The sequence below is a fragment of the Aethina tumida genome, chromosome 1, assembly GCF_024364675.1.
Source record: "Aethina tumida isolate Nest 87 chromosome 1, icAetTumi1.1, whole genome shotgun sequence".
Classification (NCBI taxonomy): Eukaryota; Metazoa; Arthropoda; class Insecta; order Coleoptera; family Nitidulidae; genus Aethina; species Aethina tumida.
Genome location: NC_065435.1, coordinates 38,937,969 through 38,951,008, shown reverse-complemented (window position 1 = coordinate 38,951,008; position 13,040 = coordinate 38,937,969). Strand labels below are relative to the sequence as shown.

The 13,040-nt window shown below is 35.1% G+C and overlaps 5 protein-coding genes across 7 annotated transcripts; 3 read left to right on the top strand and 2 right to left on the bottom strand.

The window, feature by feature from the left end:
* The first annotated feature begins 318 nt into the window (after positions 1-318).
* Positions 319-2,507, top strand: LOC109607582 (protein CLP1 homolog). Its single transcript, XM_020024057.2, has 4 exons — positions 319-1,304; positions 1,362-1,532; positions 1,616-2,123; positions 2,187-2,507. Exons 1-4 carry the CDS (start codon positions 821-823, stop codon positions 2,296-2,298), a joined length of 1,275 nt encoding a protein of 424 aa, XP_019879616.1. The 5' UTR covers positions 319-820; the 3' UTR covers positions 2,299-2,507.
* A 1,369-nt stretch (positions 2,508-3,876) lies between these two features.
* Positions 3,877-6,091, top strand: LOC109607634 (protein CLP1 homolog). Its single transcript, XM_020024111.2, has 6 exons — positions 3,877-3,918; positions 4,238-4,741; positions 4,804-4,974; positions 5,024-5,214; positions 5,268-5,584; positions 5,636-6,091. Exons 2-6 carry the CDS (start codon positions 4,264-4,266, stop codon positions 5,775-5,777), a joined length of 1,299 nt encoding a protein of 432 aa, XP_019879670.1. The 5' UTR covers positions 3,877-3,918; positions 4,238-4,263; the 3' UTR covers positions 5,778-6,091.
* A 30-nt stretch (positions 6,092-6,121) lies between these two features.
* LOC109607623 (ADP-ribosylation factor-like protein 2) lies at positions 6,122-7,176 on the bottom strand. The gene is made up of 5 exons (XM_020024101.2): positions 7,035-7,176; positions 6,842-6,952; positions 6,619-6,781; positions 6,486-6,566; positions 6,122-6,377 (listed from the first exon to the last, which is right to left on the bottom strand). The coding sequence occupies exons 1-5, from the start codon at positions 7,097-7,099 to the stop codon at positions 6,243-6,245; spliced, it is 555 nt and encodes a 184-aa protein (XP_019879660.1). The 5' UTR covers positions 7,100-7,176; the 3' UTR covers positions 6,122-6,242.
* A 244-nt stretch (positions 7,177-7,420) lies between these two features.
* Positions 7,421-10,351, bottom strand: LOC109607767 (leucine-rich repeat-containing protein 45). 2 transcript variants are annotated; one of them, XM_049969934.1, is made up of 10 exons: positions 10,214-10,351; positions 10,100-10,157; positions 9,640-9,917; positions 9,315-9,436; positions 9,065-9,254; positions 8,760-9,014; positions 8,367-8,707; positions 8,154-8,311; positions 7,888-8,114; positions 7,421-7,837 (listed from the first exon to the last, which is right to left on the bottom strand). In XM_049969934.1, the coding sequence occupies exons 3-10, from the start codon at positions 9,911-9,913 to the stop codon at positions 7,557-7,559; spliced, it is 1,848 nt and encodes a 615-aa protein (XP_049825891.1). In that variant the 5' UTR covers positions 9,914-9,917; positions 10,100-10,157; positions 10,214-10,351; the 3' UTR covers positions 7,421-7,556. The 2 variants fall into 2 exon arrangements, with proteins under 2 accessions (XP_049825891.1, XP_019879798.1); XM_020024239.2 differs by lacking the exons at positions 10,100-10,157; positions 10,214-10,351 and having other exon boundaries at positions 9,640-9,954.
* On the top strand, positions 10,206-10,844 carry LOC126266273 (uncharacterized). Of its 2 annotated transcripts, none has more exons than XM_049969948.1 (3): positions 10,206-10,314; positions 10,369-10,479; positions 10,536-10,844. In XM_049969948.1, the coding sequence occupies exons 1-3, from the start codon at positions 10,221-10,223 to the stop codon at positions 10,643-10,645; spliced, it is 315 nt and encodes a 104-aa protein (XP_049825905.1). In that variant the 5' UTR covers positions 10,206-10,220; the 3' UTR covers positions 10,646-10,844. The 2 variants fall into 2 exon arrangements, with proteins under 2 accessions (XP_049825905.1, XP_049825899.1); XM_049969942.1 differs by having other exon boundaries at positions 10,360-10,479.
* Positions 10,845-13,040: the final 2,196 nt, after the last annotated feature.

Below are 13,040 nucleotides of genomic sequence, written 5' to 3'. Positions count from 1 at the left end.
ATGAAGGGCAAATATATAATAAAGTTGTCAGGATTAAAATGTATATCGACTCCATTGAAAAAACTTTAAATTTTTTTAAAGATTGCACAATATTTTCTCATTTCAACTTTTCTTGGATTTTGGTGAATAATTTTTGAGGTTAGAACTTGAAAACGTCAACAAATGTTGCACAAAATAGGTCTCAATCATAGTTCGTACTAGTGGCGACTTTTACGACCGAACCACGCATTATACTTTGTAAGAGAGATAGAACAATACAATGATATAAGAAAGACAAGGCGCGATGCAGCATTTTTAATTTTTTGTTGGTGTTCTATACTTGTGCACAATATTTAAGTAAACAAACTTGTGTTGGGTTTAAATAAATATATTCAAAATTAATATTTTCGGATAAAAGAAAGTGTAAAACCTAAAGATAATTTTAAATACCTAAATAACTACCTAGAATTGCATAAATCCTAAACTCTATATCAACAAGATCAATCAAGAAGCAGTACCAGAAGATACAACGAATAGTACAAAAAATAACAACATTTGTACATCTGAACAATAATAGTGTCAGTGGCCAACAATTTGTTTCACCAGTGTTTTGTGGTTCTGTCGTCGGTCTGTGTTTATGTCAGTCAGTTTAATAAAATCCCAAAAACTTTATATAATGTAAGTTTATTTATCGATTCTCTCAAGAAATTTCATCAATTAAATCCCGCGTTCCTACATTTATAAAGAAACATATACAAAAACATAACCTAACTTATCTAAATAATAATTGTTTTTCCTGGGCACGTTTGTTTATTCAATTCGAAAATATTAAAGAATAAAAATGTCCGACGACAGGAAAACACACGTACAAGAGTTTAAGTTGGAACCGGAAAATGAACTGCGCTTCGAAGTTGAGTCAAAAAACGAAAAAGTCTATATGATATTAAAAAGTGGTATGGCCGAAATATTCGGCACCGAATTAGTTAAAGGTAAAACGTACGAGTTCACGTCCGGTGCCAAAATAGCTGTGTACAGTTTCCAAGGTGCTACCATTGAAGTCAAGGGTAGAACAGATGTGATCTATGTGGCAAAAGAGACACCGATGGTGGTCTACGCAAATTGCCACGCCGCCTTAGAATTCCTAAGGATCGAGGCGGACAAGGAGAACAAGAAGGGGCCCACTGCAATGATTGTCGGACCGAGCGACGTGGGAAAGTCGACGATAAGCAAGATATTGCTGAACTATGCAGTAAGAATGGGCCGGAGACCTCTTTTTGTGGACTTGGATGTTGGCCAAGGGCAAATTTCAATTCCAGGCACAATAGGTAATTAATTATTTACTTTATATATTTAAATTTGTGTTAATACCATTTTTATTGTAGGAGCACTTCTGATAGAGAGGCCTGCATCAATTGATGAAGGATTTTCCCAAGAGGCACCATTAGTATATCATTTTGGACACAAGAGCCCCCAAGCAAACACGGCACTCTTCGAGATGTTGGTCACACAGCTCTCCAAAACTGTTAGGGAAAGGCTAGAAGTCAACAAGAAAAGTAAGTATCGTTGCATCTCAGTAAATAGTCAAAATCACGATCAAAGAACAAGTATTAACATTTATTTATTGTCTGTATTTTAGCTAGATCATCTGGCGTTATAATAAACACTTGCGGCTGGATAAAAGGACAAGGCTACAAGCAACTGTTGCACTCCGCAAAGGCGTTCGAAGTAGACGTGATCATGGTATTGGATCAAGAAAGGCTCTACAACGAACTCGTTAGAGACATGCCCAGTTTCGTGAACGTCGTCTTTCTTCAAAAAAGTGGTGGTGTAGTCGAACGGTCCAAAAGCGTCAGGTCTGAGGCAAGAGATCAAAGAATCAGGGAGTACTTCTATGGCTCACCGAAAAACTCTCTGTATCCGCACTCGTTCGATGTAAAGTTTTCGGAGATCAAATTATTCAAAATAGGTGCGCCGCCGTTGCCCGATTCCTGTTTGCCGCTGGGAATGAAGGCGGACGATCACTTGACGAAGTTAGTACCGATTACTCCGAATCCGGGAATACTGCATCATCTGATGGCTGTGTCGTTTTGCGAAAAGGAAAGTGACAAGATTATTTTGAGTCACGTAGCCGGTTTTATTTGCGTGTAAGTTGATATTGATTTCCTTTCTATGGATGTTATATTAATTAATGATCGCATTTATTTCAGGACAAATGTGGACACAGAAAGGCAAATTATAACTCTGCTTTCGCCCCAGCCGAAGCCGCTTCCTAACAATATTTTGCTGTTGTCTGAACTGCAGTTCATGGATAGTCATTAATATTATTTTATTGATGAATTGTGTGTTAAAAAGACTGTTTTTTAGAATACTGACATTCTATGTAAAAAGAAATAAATATATTACCACTACTATTGGATTAGTGGTAATTTTCCGGTTACTTGTTACTTATTGTATCAGTGTATATATTACATACTGTAAATAAGTGTATGGAAGATTTAATTAACCTAATAAAGATCGTTACAATAAAATTTTGTATTTCTTCTATATACATATATATGCAGGAAATCCTATATTAATTACAATCAATTATAATTGACCAAGTAATAAACTCAATTTCAAAAGGCTTGCACTACCCTTTAATGATAAATTTACATGTTCAAATTTAATTCAAACAGTAATGGTAAACAATTTTATTCTTATCATAGATTTTAATCAAAAGGGAGCAGTTAAAACATTTAATGAAGTTTAAAAATCGAAAAAATGCCAGGGTATCAATTATAATTATAACTGATATTATATTAATATATTTATATTATATAATCTTTCTTCAAGAGTAAGATTTATTTCATTTATTCACACAGTTTGATTACGAGGACCATGCAACGACGCAATGAATAACACAGCCCAAATAGTTAGGAGAAATAGGTAGATAACACCAATTCATTTGGAAAGCTATTGCTGGTCTAATAAGAACCAGAAGACCTTCAAGAGAGCTTAGGCTATTACTTAAACGTAGAACTGAACAAGTTTGGAATGTTTATCAAAATTGGCTTTTGCCTCAATGGTCAAATGTTTCTTGTTTCGGACGACAAGAGGATAGGATTGGTGAATGATGACCCTCAAAGAATCTGGAGAGAAAGAGGTGCTTAGCAACGACTCGCTGCCATCAATAAAGTGGTTCCATATGTGACCAAAAATGTTATGTTTTGAGGTGGAATTTATATAGATCTTATAGTTCCACCTATTACACAACTAATAGGAGCGGTGTGTGGAGTGGTGGTGTAAGTCCAGCCATCAGTACTACCTCAACTGTTAGTAAAACGAACCCATTTAGGTTATTCAAAAATGCGTTTTCGATAGATTAGAAGAAAGTAACTGCAGAATCAAAGAGTTCAAAGAGGTATTCTACTACTATTTCTATGACGTTATTGTTCTTTATTTGGTAAATGTTAAAACACTTTAGGGGTTGTTTACTGTGTTACTAATTTTGAATTAAATACCAAGAACCAAAAATATAAGTTATATTGTAGTCACATTAAGAGCAGGTATATTAGTGTTTTGGATGGAAACTTAACTACTGCATAAAAGAAATTTGGCCAATTCATTTTTAACTACAATGATTTGAGTTAAACAGTTATTGAAAGGTAAAAGAGTTGGGAATTTAACAATTCACAGAAAATTAAAAAATTCAATTAAAAATAAATTTAGTATGCCTAAACATTATAGATAGAAATAATATAATATTGAACATTTTGTGTATAATAACGTCAAATGAATTTTCGTTGTCACTCTGTATATCTGTTTGTACGTTTCCATGCGTTAATTTTGTTTTAACATTTTGTTTTGGTTGCTAAAAACAAAGTCGACGTCAGGGAGATACCTTAATTTTATTATTCATTTCAAACGAACGTTTTCGAGCATCGTCAGCAATGTAGTAAGGTAAGAGATAAATCTTATTATTTCTAAGGATTTTTTCGATTTTTTTTACTAATCATACATTAATGAAACCCGTTTTTCATAATACAAATGAAATGAAATGAATTTTTCAAAAAAAAAATTATTTTGTCTTGCGATCCTCCATGCACCACATCCCTGGTAATCCCCTAGCACCGTACATTCATATCCGAAGGCCCCAACGCATTAGCCCCCCAATTTACCCCAAATTTCCCCATTTAATGAGCACGTTGATTGACATCTTTGATCAGTCACTTTTGAAGGTAGAATTTTCAATTTCAAAAAAAAACTTTCCATTCATTAGGATCCCGAACGCAGCGCAGGGTAGATATGGCCCGCGACGAATCGCACGAATTCGAGCTCGAGGCAGGTGACGAGCTCCGATTCGAGGTGCTCGCAAAAACGAACGACCGGGTGCTGGTGACAGTGCGAATCGGCATGGCCGAATATTTCGGCGCCGATCTTGTCCCAGGGTGGTCGTACGACTTCGCGAGCGGCGCCGTGGTGGCCATATACACCAAGCAGGGCTGCGTGCTGGAGGTGGAGGGAAAAACGTCGTTCATGTACGTGGGCAAAAACACGCCGATGCCCTTGTACTGCAACTTCCACACGAGCCTGGAATTTAAGCGACTGAATGCCATCACCGAGCATAGCTACGGGCCCACCGTCATGGTGGTGGGCCACGCCGATTCGGGAAAAACCTCACTTTGCCGAATACTACTAAATTATTCAGTGAACAATTCTCACAAACCCATGTTTGTGGATTTGGATGTCATGAGAGGTTACATCGGTCCTCCAGGAACCATTGGTGAGTTATAACTAATAAAGTTTGGCAGATTGTACAATTTTTACGTTGTTTATGAATTACAGGAGCGTCACAAGTAGAGAGGAAGACGCAAAAGGACACGGACTTGTTCCACAAGGATCCACTGATTTACCACTACGGACACAGCTGCCAACAAACCAATGGTACCTTGTACGGAATGTTGATAACAGAGCTTGCACGTACGGTAAGGCTCCAGCGTTCAGTGAGCGATACTGGTAAGTTCTGAAATCAATACAGCCAAACAATCATAAACGAAAATTACAGTAAAATCGTCCGGTATTATAATTAACACTAGCAGTTGGACTCGCGGAGAAGGTTACGCACACCTCTTGCACACTGCAAAAGTTTTCGAAGTGAACATCATTATAATACTAGATCTGGAAAGGTTGTATCATGAACTTTTAAGAGATGTACCTAATTCCGTTCATCTTCTTTCACTTCCAAAAAGTGGTGGTGTAAGTCCAACCATCGATACAACCGCAACTGTTAGTTAAACGAACCCATTTAGGTTGTTCAAAGATGCTTTTTCGATAGATTGGAAGAGAGCAACCGCCGACTCAAGGAGTTCTTCTACGGGACTACGGAATGCCAGATCAGTCCGCAAACGATAGTGCTGAACTGGTGCGACATCAGGCTTTACAAGATCGGCTGCGACACAGTTCCTGAATCCTGCATGCCATATGGAATGAAGACGATCGATCATCTCACAAAATTAATAGCGATAGAACCAAGTAAAAAAATAGAAAATCACTTGATATCTGTTTCTCCTGAGCACGAAGATGAACACGACATAATCACGAAGAGGAGTGAAAGCATTATTTGCGTGTAAGTATTTTGTTTCGTATTCGCATTTAATTTATTCGTCCTTTGTTGCAGTTTAAGCGTTGACTGCGAGAACAAGACGATGACCGTTTTGAAACCTTCGGAGGGGCCGCTGACGAATAATGTTCTTCTTCTTTCTGATTTGGAATTTTTGGATCGTCGTGATCTAGAAGAAGAAATGCTCATGGAAATTTAGTGTTTTAGTTATATTTTATTGTTAGTTGTTGCATTTTTCTTACAAAGTAATAACCATCGCAAAGACACTTAAATGTGATATACGTTAATCATCGCGGGACCACACTCTTACACTGATATGTATACGTTATTCAATCGATTGAATTAGAATGTAATTAGGATTAGATTTAGTTGTTATAACCATCATCTACCAAGGACTATTATAATGCTGTAATGATGGTATAACTTAGTAATATAGGAGACATTTAGGCTAATTTTGTGATAAATTTATAAGTTTTATTTATGTATAATAAACCTATTTCCATGGAAAATAGATCAGTTTATTTAATTTATTAACACAAGAAATAATGATTCATAAATTATATTTAATCATTAAAACAAAGTAAAAATAGTCATAGATTATCACAAGGTAAGTATAATGGTGATTTGTATGTATGAAAGAATGTATATAAAAAATAAGCTCGAGTTATTCTAATGTAAATATTCTTGTAGAAATATCACTAACAATCCAGTCTACACCTTTTAATAAATTATCTCCTGTTACAGCACTGCATGGAATAATCATCCAGTGATGAGTTTTAATACTATCCAACTCCAGTATCTAAAAATTATATACAAAAATCTATTTAGAATAAATCTTTAGAATATGTACTAAGTATTAGACAATTGCATGTTATTATTATTGTCTAATAATTTAATAATGTCTTACTTCTTTTAATTCATCCATTGAACAAGCACCTGGAAGATCCTGTTTATTAGCAAAAATTAACAGTGTGGCTCCAGCCAATCTCTGCAAAATACAACAATTAACACATAAAAAATGATTTTAATGTAAATCCTACCTCCTCTTGTAACAGAATATATAACTCATGTTTACAATCTTCCAGGCGTCTTTTGTCTGCACTGTCCACTACCCATACAAGACCATCTGTGCATTCAAAGTAGTTTCTCCAATATGACCTGAGAGATTTTTGACCTCCAATGTCCCAAATGTTTAGTTTGAAACTAAAACAACATGATAGACAGTTATAGTCAATCAAAAGTTCACCTCATGTGATATGTTACCCCTTATGTTCGAGAGTTTTAATGTTGAATCCTAATGTTGGTGAAATTGTGTCAATCGGTTCGCCGTTGAATCTTTTTAAAATCGTTGTCTTTCCTGCGTTGTCTAAGCCTCTGAAATCTTTATTAAGGAACTTATTTTCAATAATTACCGAACATAAATTTTATGAAAAAGTGTTGTTACAATAAAGGATACAACATCAATAGTCTCATTTCCTTCTCCTTTTGTTTCATTTTCTTTAGCACTGTCAGAAATCCCATTTTGTTATAATTACGATTATGTATAAAAGGGTATAAATAAAATATTAAATTTTTAGGTTATATTTATGAAATTGACGTTTCTAATAGCTGCATATACAGTTCATGCCATTAAATTAAATATGCAACCCATACTACAGAATACACAGAGGGGATAAGATTATTTACTACTGGTTTTAAATATATTAATTAAACTTATCAATAAAGTATCAATAAAGCAGTAGTAGATTTCAAGACTTAAAACCACAGAAAATGTGTAACAAGTGTATTAAATACTCTTTTCAATATTTTCAAATAGCTTACTCCAAATAACACAAATCGGCATAGAATATATTTTTTATTTTATGAAATAAAATTGTTTTTAATTTTTAAATTTTTTCTCAAATAAGAAACAAATTATTAAAATTCTCTGTATTGTATAAAAACCAGAATTTGAGCAAAATAATATACAACATATCGTTTAATCGTAGTGTTCATCTCCTTCCTCATCTGCATCTTCACTTTCAGTTACATAGTCTGTGGTGGTGGAAGTAGCAAACACAGAATTCATATCGCTTGTATCATCGGGATATGATACTGTAGGAGTATCCGCATAAACAAATCCTTTATAATTGGCGAAAGCGTAATCATAAAATTGATCAAGTTTATCCTCCTCCAGGTCTTCTTCCGTCTTCATCAAATATTTCTTGATTTCCTCTTCCACATGCTTCTTCGGAGCACGCTTAGGCTTCTTCTTTTGAGCTGAAATCGAAATGATGATAAATATGAATAACTAGTTTAGATTAGCTTACATTTCCTCTTCTTTTCCTTAACCTCCGGCAAAGTGGCATCAGGATAATGTTTCAAATAATCATTCTTTATCTTTTCGCCGATTATCACATCCTTTTTACCTTCTTTGTACTTGTCGAACAAAGTGGTAACCAGAACCTTGTCTAGCTTTTTCATCTTCTCCTTTTTGATTAAACCTTCAAACTCATCTCGAGGCACACGCTTATCTGGCAGCTTCAAAATGAAATGACTAAGGAAAATAATTAGACTGTTGTTAAAAAAATCTTACGCGAAGTCTTTCCTGGCTTTTGGTTTCTTTGGTTTCTGTAATAAGTACCTGCATCTTTCGAACAACAGTTTCGGTTCATCTGGACCTTTAATAGTGTAATTTGAAAATATTCCACCTATGTTTAATTCTTTTTTTTGATACTTTGCCGTATTAACGATCTAGAAAAGTTCGATGATTGTTTTTAGTAAAAGGTCAATAATTTAATTAGCTTACAGGAAGTACTGTTTTATCGAACCAAATGTTTTCCATGTCGAGAACACGGAGATTTGGTCTTTGCGTAATCATTGTGGCCATGTCGTAAGCTTTTTCCACGGTCATCCGATTGTTTCCTATTTTCAACACTTTGAGTGTGTTGCTTTTATTAACCGCCCGTTTAATCGAAGTCAGCGCACCCGGTTTAAACCTGTTCCAACTGAAATCCATCTCCTCCACGGTTTCGGAATTTTTCATAAACTTAGTCATCGCAGGCATCGGTTCGCTCATCCCATTCCACGACATGTTCAAAGATTTCAAAGCCAAATTGCTGTTAAGTCCCGTCCAGAACTTCTTCATTGCTAAAAAACTACTGTTCAACTACTGAGCTTGTGTAGAACCTGAAAATTTTACCGGGACGTCCCCGAATCATATTCCAAGACAAATCGTAAGATTCGATACACTTATTCTCTCTGAAAATGATCTCCAACATCCAAGCACACGCTTGAGTAAGGTTGTTGTGACTCAAATTGATCTTGTTAAGAGACAAATTTCTCGTCAAGCCCGGCATCAACGCCCCCAGACCATCATCCCCTAATTCGTTGAAACTCAAGTCCAACTCTTTCAGATTCTGCGACGCTGTGAGGGACTCGCAAAGACTTTTTGCACCTGATTTTTATTGATTTGATTAAATTAACGCCACAATTAACTTACCATACCTGGCTTTCCGATGCGGCACTTCGACAAATTTAGTATTTGTATTGTGTTATTGTTTTCGAGCATGTTGCAAATGGAAATTGTTGACTCTGGCGACAAAAAATTGCCGTACAAATTTAATCTGATAACGAATAAGTTGATTCTTAGAGCTTCGGATATTGCTAAAATTTGTTTGTGTGTTAGTCCGTAGAACTAAAAAGGGAATTAGAGAGGGTAATTGAGTTATGATCATGGGGAGTGAGTGAAGGTCACCCTTAGATCTAATTCTGTGGAGGGCAGGTTCCTACACACTCTTCTTATGGGAATTATGTTTAGTTCTTTGCACATGTCTTGATATTTGTCGCATCCATCGTCTCCATAGACAGGTTCAGGTTCTACAACGAACAAATAAGACACGTAATTGAAAAGGAACAACTAAAAATATTGGGAACGTGCTGCTTGATTTGTCTTTAAACAGTTCCCGCTTTGTTTACACATAACTTAATTAGCATACTAACGAACTGATTCATATTAATTAACAGGTAGGTATTAAAGTCACGAACGGTACTAAAAATTGGTCGATACATTGGCTACGTACTTTCATAGTCGAAAGCTTCATCGATTCCGGGATCTTCGATGGGTGGAAAGAAATACAGTGGATGCAATACCAGGGAACTTCTCGACACGAGGACTTGGGTGAAGCATCGGAAGGACTCGGTGGCTTTGGTGCAAATAACATCTTGATTGTAGTCGATCTCCTCTAAATTTGGATATTCGGCGTGAATGGAAAAACTCGAGCTGGATTTAGAAACGACGGAAATCCTGGTTTTCGTGCGGATTGGATGCGCCTCCGTTGCGGAAGGACCTTTCATTATGCTAGAAATTGGAAAATGAGATAAAAACTATTGCATTGACGTTTGAGACTTTTCTAGGTACATAGTTGATGGTTACTATAGTAATAATACAAGTACAGTTTGTTAACCCTTTAAGTTTTAATCACCTGACATTAACCACAGACATTACCAACATGCTTCTAGGTTTTATCACCGATAACTTACCATTAGCGTGAGGATTACCAAAAAATATTTGGCCATATCAAAGCAATTAGTGCTGAAACTGAGATAAAAAATTGTATAAAACAACTGTACGCAGCAGAATGGAGCATCACTCACCACCACCATGTCTAAGTTATTGCACTTGCTGTTCCTCGTAGTTGTGCTCTGTTTTATTGGAGCTAACACAGCCTCCACAGCCAATCGTTCAGAAAGGAGTCGTAAGTGATGGCAATTTCAAGTATTATTGTATAAAACAAATTTAGCTGTTTCAGTGTTCCCGTTCATGAGATACGGTGTAAAATGTAACGGATGTCCTGCCAACTTCTGTGACGACGATCCTTCCATCATCCACGGATACTGCTGCGGATGTGCAAGATTCTACGGTAATTTCTGAGATGTTAACCACGATTGATATATAAGCGAATTGTGTATTTTTTAGATAATTTGCCTGTGAAATGTTCCAGTGCTCTGAGATGTCCGTTGAACACCTACGAACTGTGCGACAAATACGAATACATGATGTCTTGTTGTTGCTCTAGAAAAAAGTAATTGATTTTGTTCTTATTACAGCAACAACTCGACTGTTAAATATTGGAAATTCGCAATCGACCATTGAAGCAAATCAGAAGTACTTTCGTAAAAAGGTCATTTTTTTAAGTTTTATGTAACCTTGTTTTTGCCAACTATTAAAATGAAATGTATTTGCCATAAGACTGACTTAGTGTTGTACTATTAAAGCCATTGACAAAGAAAACATACGTGCGTTTTTCCGAGTTCACACACCTCGTACCTTTAAGTTGATGCGTCGTCGTTTGTGACGAGGCAAGACACCAATTGCTGATTAGAATTACCTGCGACTCGTATTCCAATCAGGCAGGCCAGCAGATACCTTACATAATATCGTCATTGTTCAGTCCACCTGTGTGGATGTACATGCGACTTTTTAATCGATTCAAAACCCATCCCAGTTTCCGTTCAATAAAAAAATGTGAATCATTATTTCAGACGATGTTGTTTGGCGTCCATTGAATATGCAAGTGTCAATTTTGTTTGTGTTTCAAGGATGATGGTCTATATGCATTTTGTCACGTCAAATATTTCGTCCCATTTCACATTCGAAAGCCCATCGGGTTGACTGGAAATTGTCTTGAAACATCTGGGATTTAAATTAGCATAAGGGAGGAAAACTTTCTGAAATGGTTTCATCTTGGGAAAATAAGTCACTATAGATTTCATCCATGGAATTATTAAAAAAGTAGTGAACAATTATAAAAAACCTTGTTCATAGCTTTGATCAGTTTTCTAGGGTGAAAGACAATTTACTGAAGGGAAAATTAGTCTTAATTGTCTTATTTGAAATTGGAAATCAAAATTAATAATTGATTGAATTAAGTTGGAATAAAAAAAAAAAACTGAAAGACAATAATCAAAATGAGGACTAATTGTTGTCTTATAAATTAATATCCTTGTGTGCCATTCTCCTAATTAAATAAACCTTTTTAGAAATTGTTTTCCAATGTGGAACAAATATGGAACAAAATAGGCTCCAGCACTGTTCCATGTGGAACACCTCTCCAAAATTGAACTACAAAGTGTTCTGAATAGGACTACTTGTATAAATTATTTGAAAAAGTACTTTTTCCTTCAATTTATTCCAGATGTACTTTTTCCTTCAATAAAATCAGCCAGAGAAAATTAAGTGTTATGTGTCAAGTCAATCTTATTCAACTTCTGTGAATGAATTTTTCAGCCATAAAAAAACTACGTAAAGCTGTTGAAAAATAGCTCATTAAGATTCCCCGTTATTAAATTTATGATATCATCTGAAAGTCCAATTGAAGTGGATATTTTGAACGCAGTTCACTTAAGAGCATTTCAGGGAATTGTTAACGAGTTTTCAAATGTTCTAAAATATCTGGAAAAGTACAACGCAATAGGTATGCACCAGTAGCAGTTACTTAATTTAATACAGACAGAAGAAATACAGACGTTATATTTTATAGAATATTTCTTTTAAACCAGAGTTTGATACATTTGATTTGGCTATAATTAGAATTAAAATATATTATCTCATTATTAGAAACAACTGATTCACCCAAAACTAGAAAAGTTCTCTAATATTCCAGATGCAAACAGTTTCCATTATGCAGTGACTACAGATCTAAAAATACTGAGTATATATTTGAAAAGTATTTGTAAACGGTGGTAAACTTGCTAAGCAAATATAATAAATGTAATTGAAAATAATCAATGTGTTTTTTTAAAGATCATGAAATATTAGCAGCTTTCCTGAAATACAAGAGATCTTTTGAAACGTTAGACAGAACTTAATTATTACAGAAGTTGAATAAGATTGACTTTGGAGGAACTGCACTTAACACTTAACTTTCTCTGGCTGGTTTTATTGAAAGGTGACATCTCCAACTAGAACAAATTGATGGAAAAAAGTACTTTTTCAAACAATTTATACCAAGTAGTCCTATTTAAAACACTCAGTTCAATTTTGGAGGGATCACAGACTACTAGTTCCCTAAGTTTTACATTCTGAAGCTAAAGCTTATGCTATTATACACATTTAAAGCCCCAACAAGTCAAAATCTGGCAAAAAATGAAGAATTTTAATAGAAAGATTCCTGCTAAATGAATTTTTCAGTCATAATAAAGTTATGTAAAGCTGTTGTGGTCTGTGATCTCTCCAAAATTGAACTACTAAATTGAATTGGACTACTTAGTATAAATTATTTGGAAAAAGGTGGCATCTTCATCCAGAAAACATTGATGGGCCACAAAATTTTTTCCATCAATATATTCTAGATGGAGTTGGCACCTTTTAATAAAATTAGCCTCATGAAGTTCAAATATTGGTGTAATTTTTGTCCATTTCCAATCAATTCCGGCTTTTCAATAATTTTTTAACATCATATAATAATAAAAATAAATATTT

Coding starts and splice junctions, on each gene's coding strand:
- LOC109607623 (XM_020024101.2), bottom strand. CDS start 7,099: ATGGGATTTCTGACAGTGCTAAAGAAAATGAAACAAAAGGAGAAGGAA. Junction 6,953..7,034: donor GAAATGAGACTATTGATGTT/GTATCCTTTATT, acceptor TAAAGATTTCAG/AGGCTTAGACAACGCAGGAA. Junction 6,782..6,841: donor AAAACTCTCGAACATAAGGG/GTAACATATCAC, acceptor ATGTTGTTTTAG/TTTCAAACTAAACATTTGGG.
- LOC126266273 (XM_049969942.1), top strand. CDS start 10,221: ATGTCTAAGTTATTGCACTTGCTGTTCCTCGTAGTTGTGCTCTGTTTT. Junction 10,315..10,359: donor CAATCGTTCAGAAAGGAGTC/GTAAGTGATGGC, acceptor AAACAAATTTAG/CTGTTTCAGTGTTCCCGTTC. Junction 10,480..10,535: donor CGGATGTGCAAGATTCTACG/GTAATTTCTGAG, acceptor TGTATTTTTTAG/ATAATTTGCCTGTGAAATGT.
- LOC109607634 (XM_020024111.2), top strand. CDS start 4,264: ATGGCCCGCGACGAATCGCACGAATTCGAGCTCGAGGCAGGTGACGAG. Junction 4,975..5,023: donor GCGTTCAGTGAGCGATACTG/GTAAGTTCTGAA, acceptor CGAAAATTACAG/TAAAATCGTCCGGTATTATA. Junction 5,215..5,267: donor CACTTCCAAAAAGTGGTGGT/GTAAGTCCAACC, acceptor GAACCCATTTAG/GTTGTTCAAAGATGCTTTTT.
- LOC109607582 (XM_020024057.2), top strand. CDS start 821: ATGTCCGACGACAGGAAAACACACGTACAAGAGTTTAAGTTGGAACCG. Junction 1,305..1,361: donor TTCAATTCCAGGCACAATAG/GTAATTAATTAT, acceptor TTTTTATTGTAG/GAGCACTTCTGATAGAGAGG. Junction 2,124..2,186: donor GTAGCCGGTTTTATTTGCGT/GTAAGTTGATAT, acceptor CATTTATTTCAG/GACAAATGTGGACACAGAAA.
- LOC109607767 (XM_049969934.1), bottom strand. CDS start 9,913: ATGAAAGGTCCTTCCGCAACGGAGGCGCATCCAATCCGCACGAAAACC. Junction 9,255..9,314: donor CCACAGAATTAGATCTAAGG/GTGACCTTCACT, acceptor TTCCCTTTTTAG/TTCTACGGACTAACACACAA. Junction 7,838..7,887: donor TAAGGAAAAGAAGAGGAAAT/GTAAGCTAATCT, acceptor TTTCGATTTCAG/CTCAAAAGAAGAAGCCTAAG.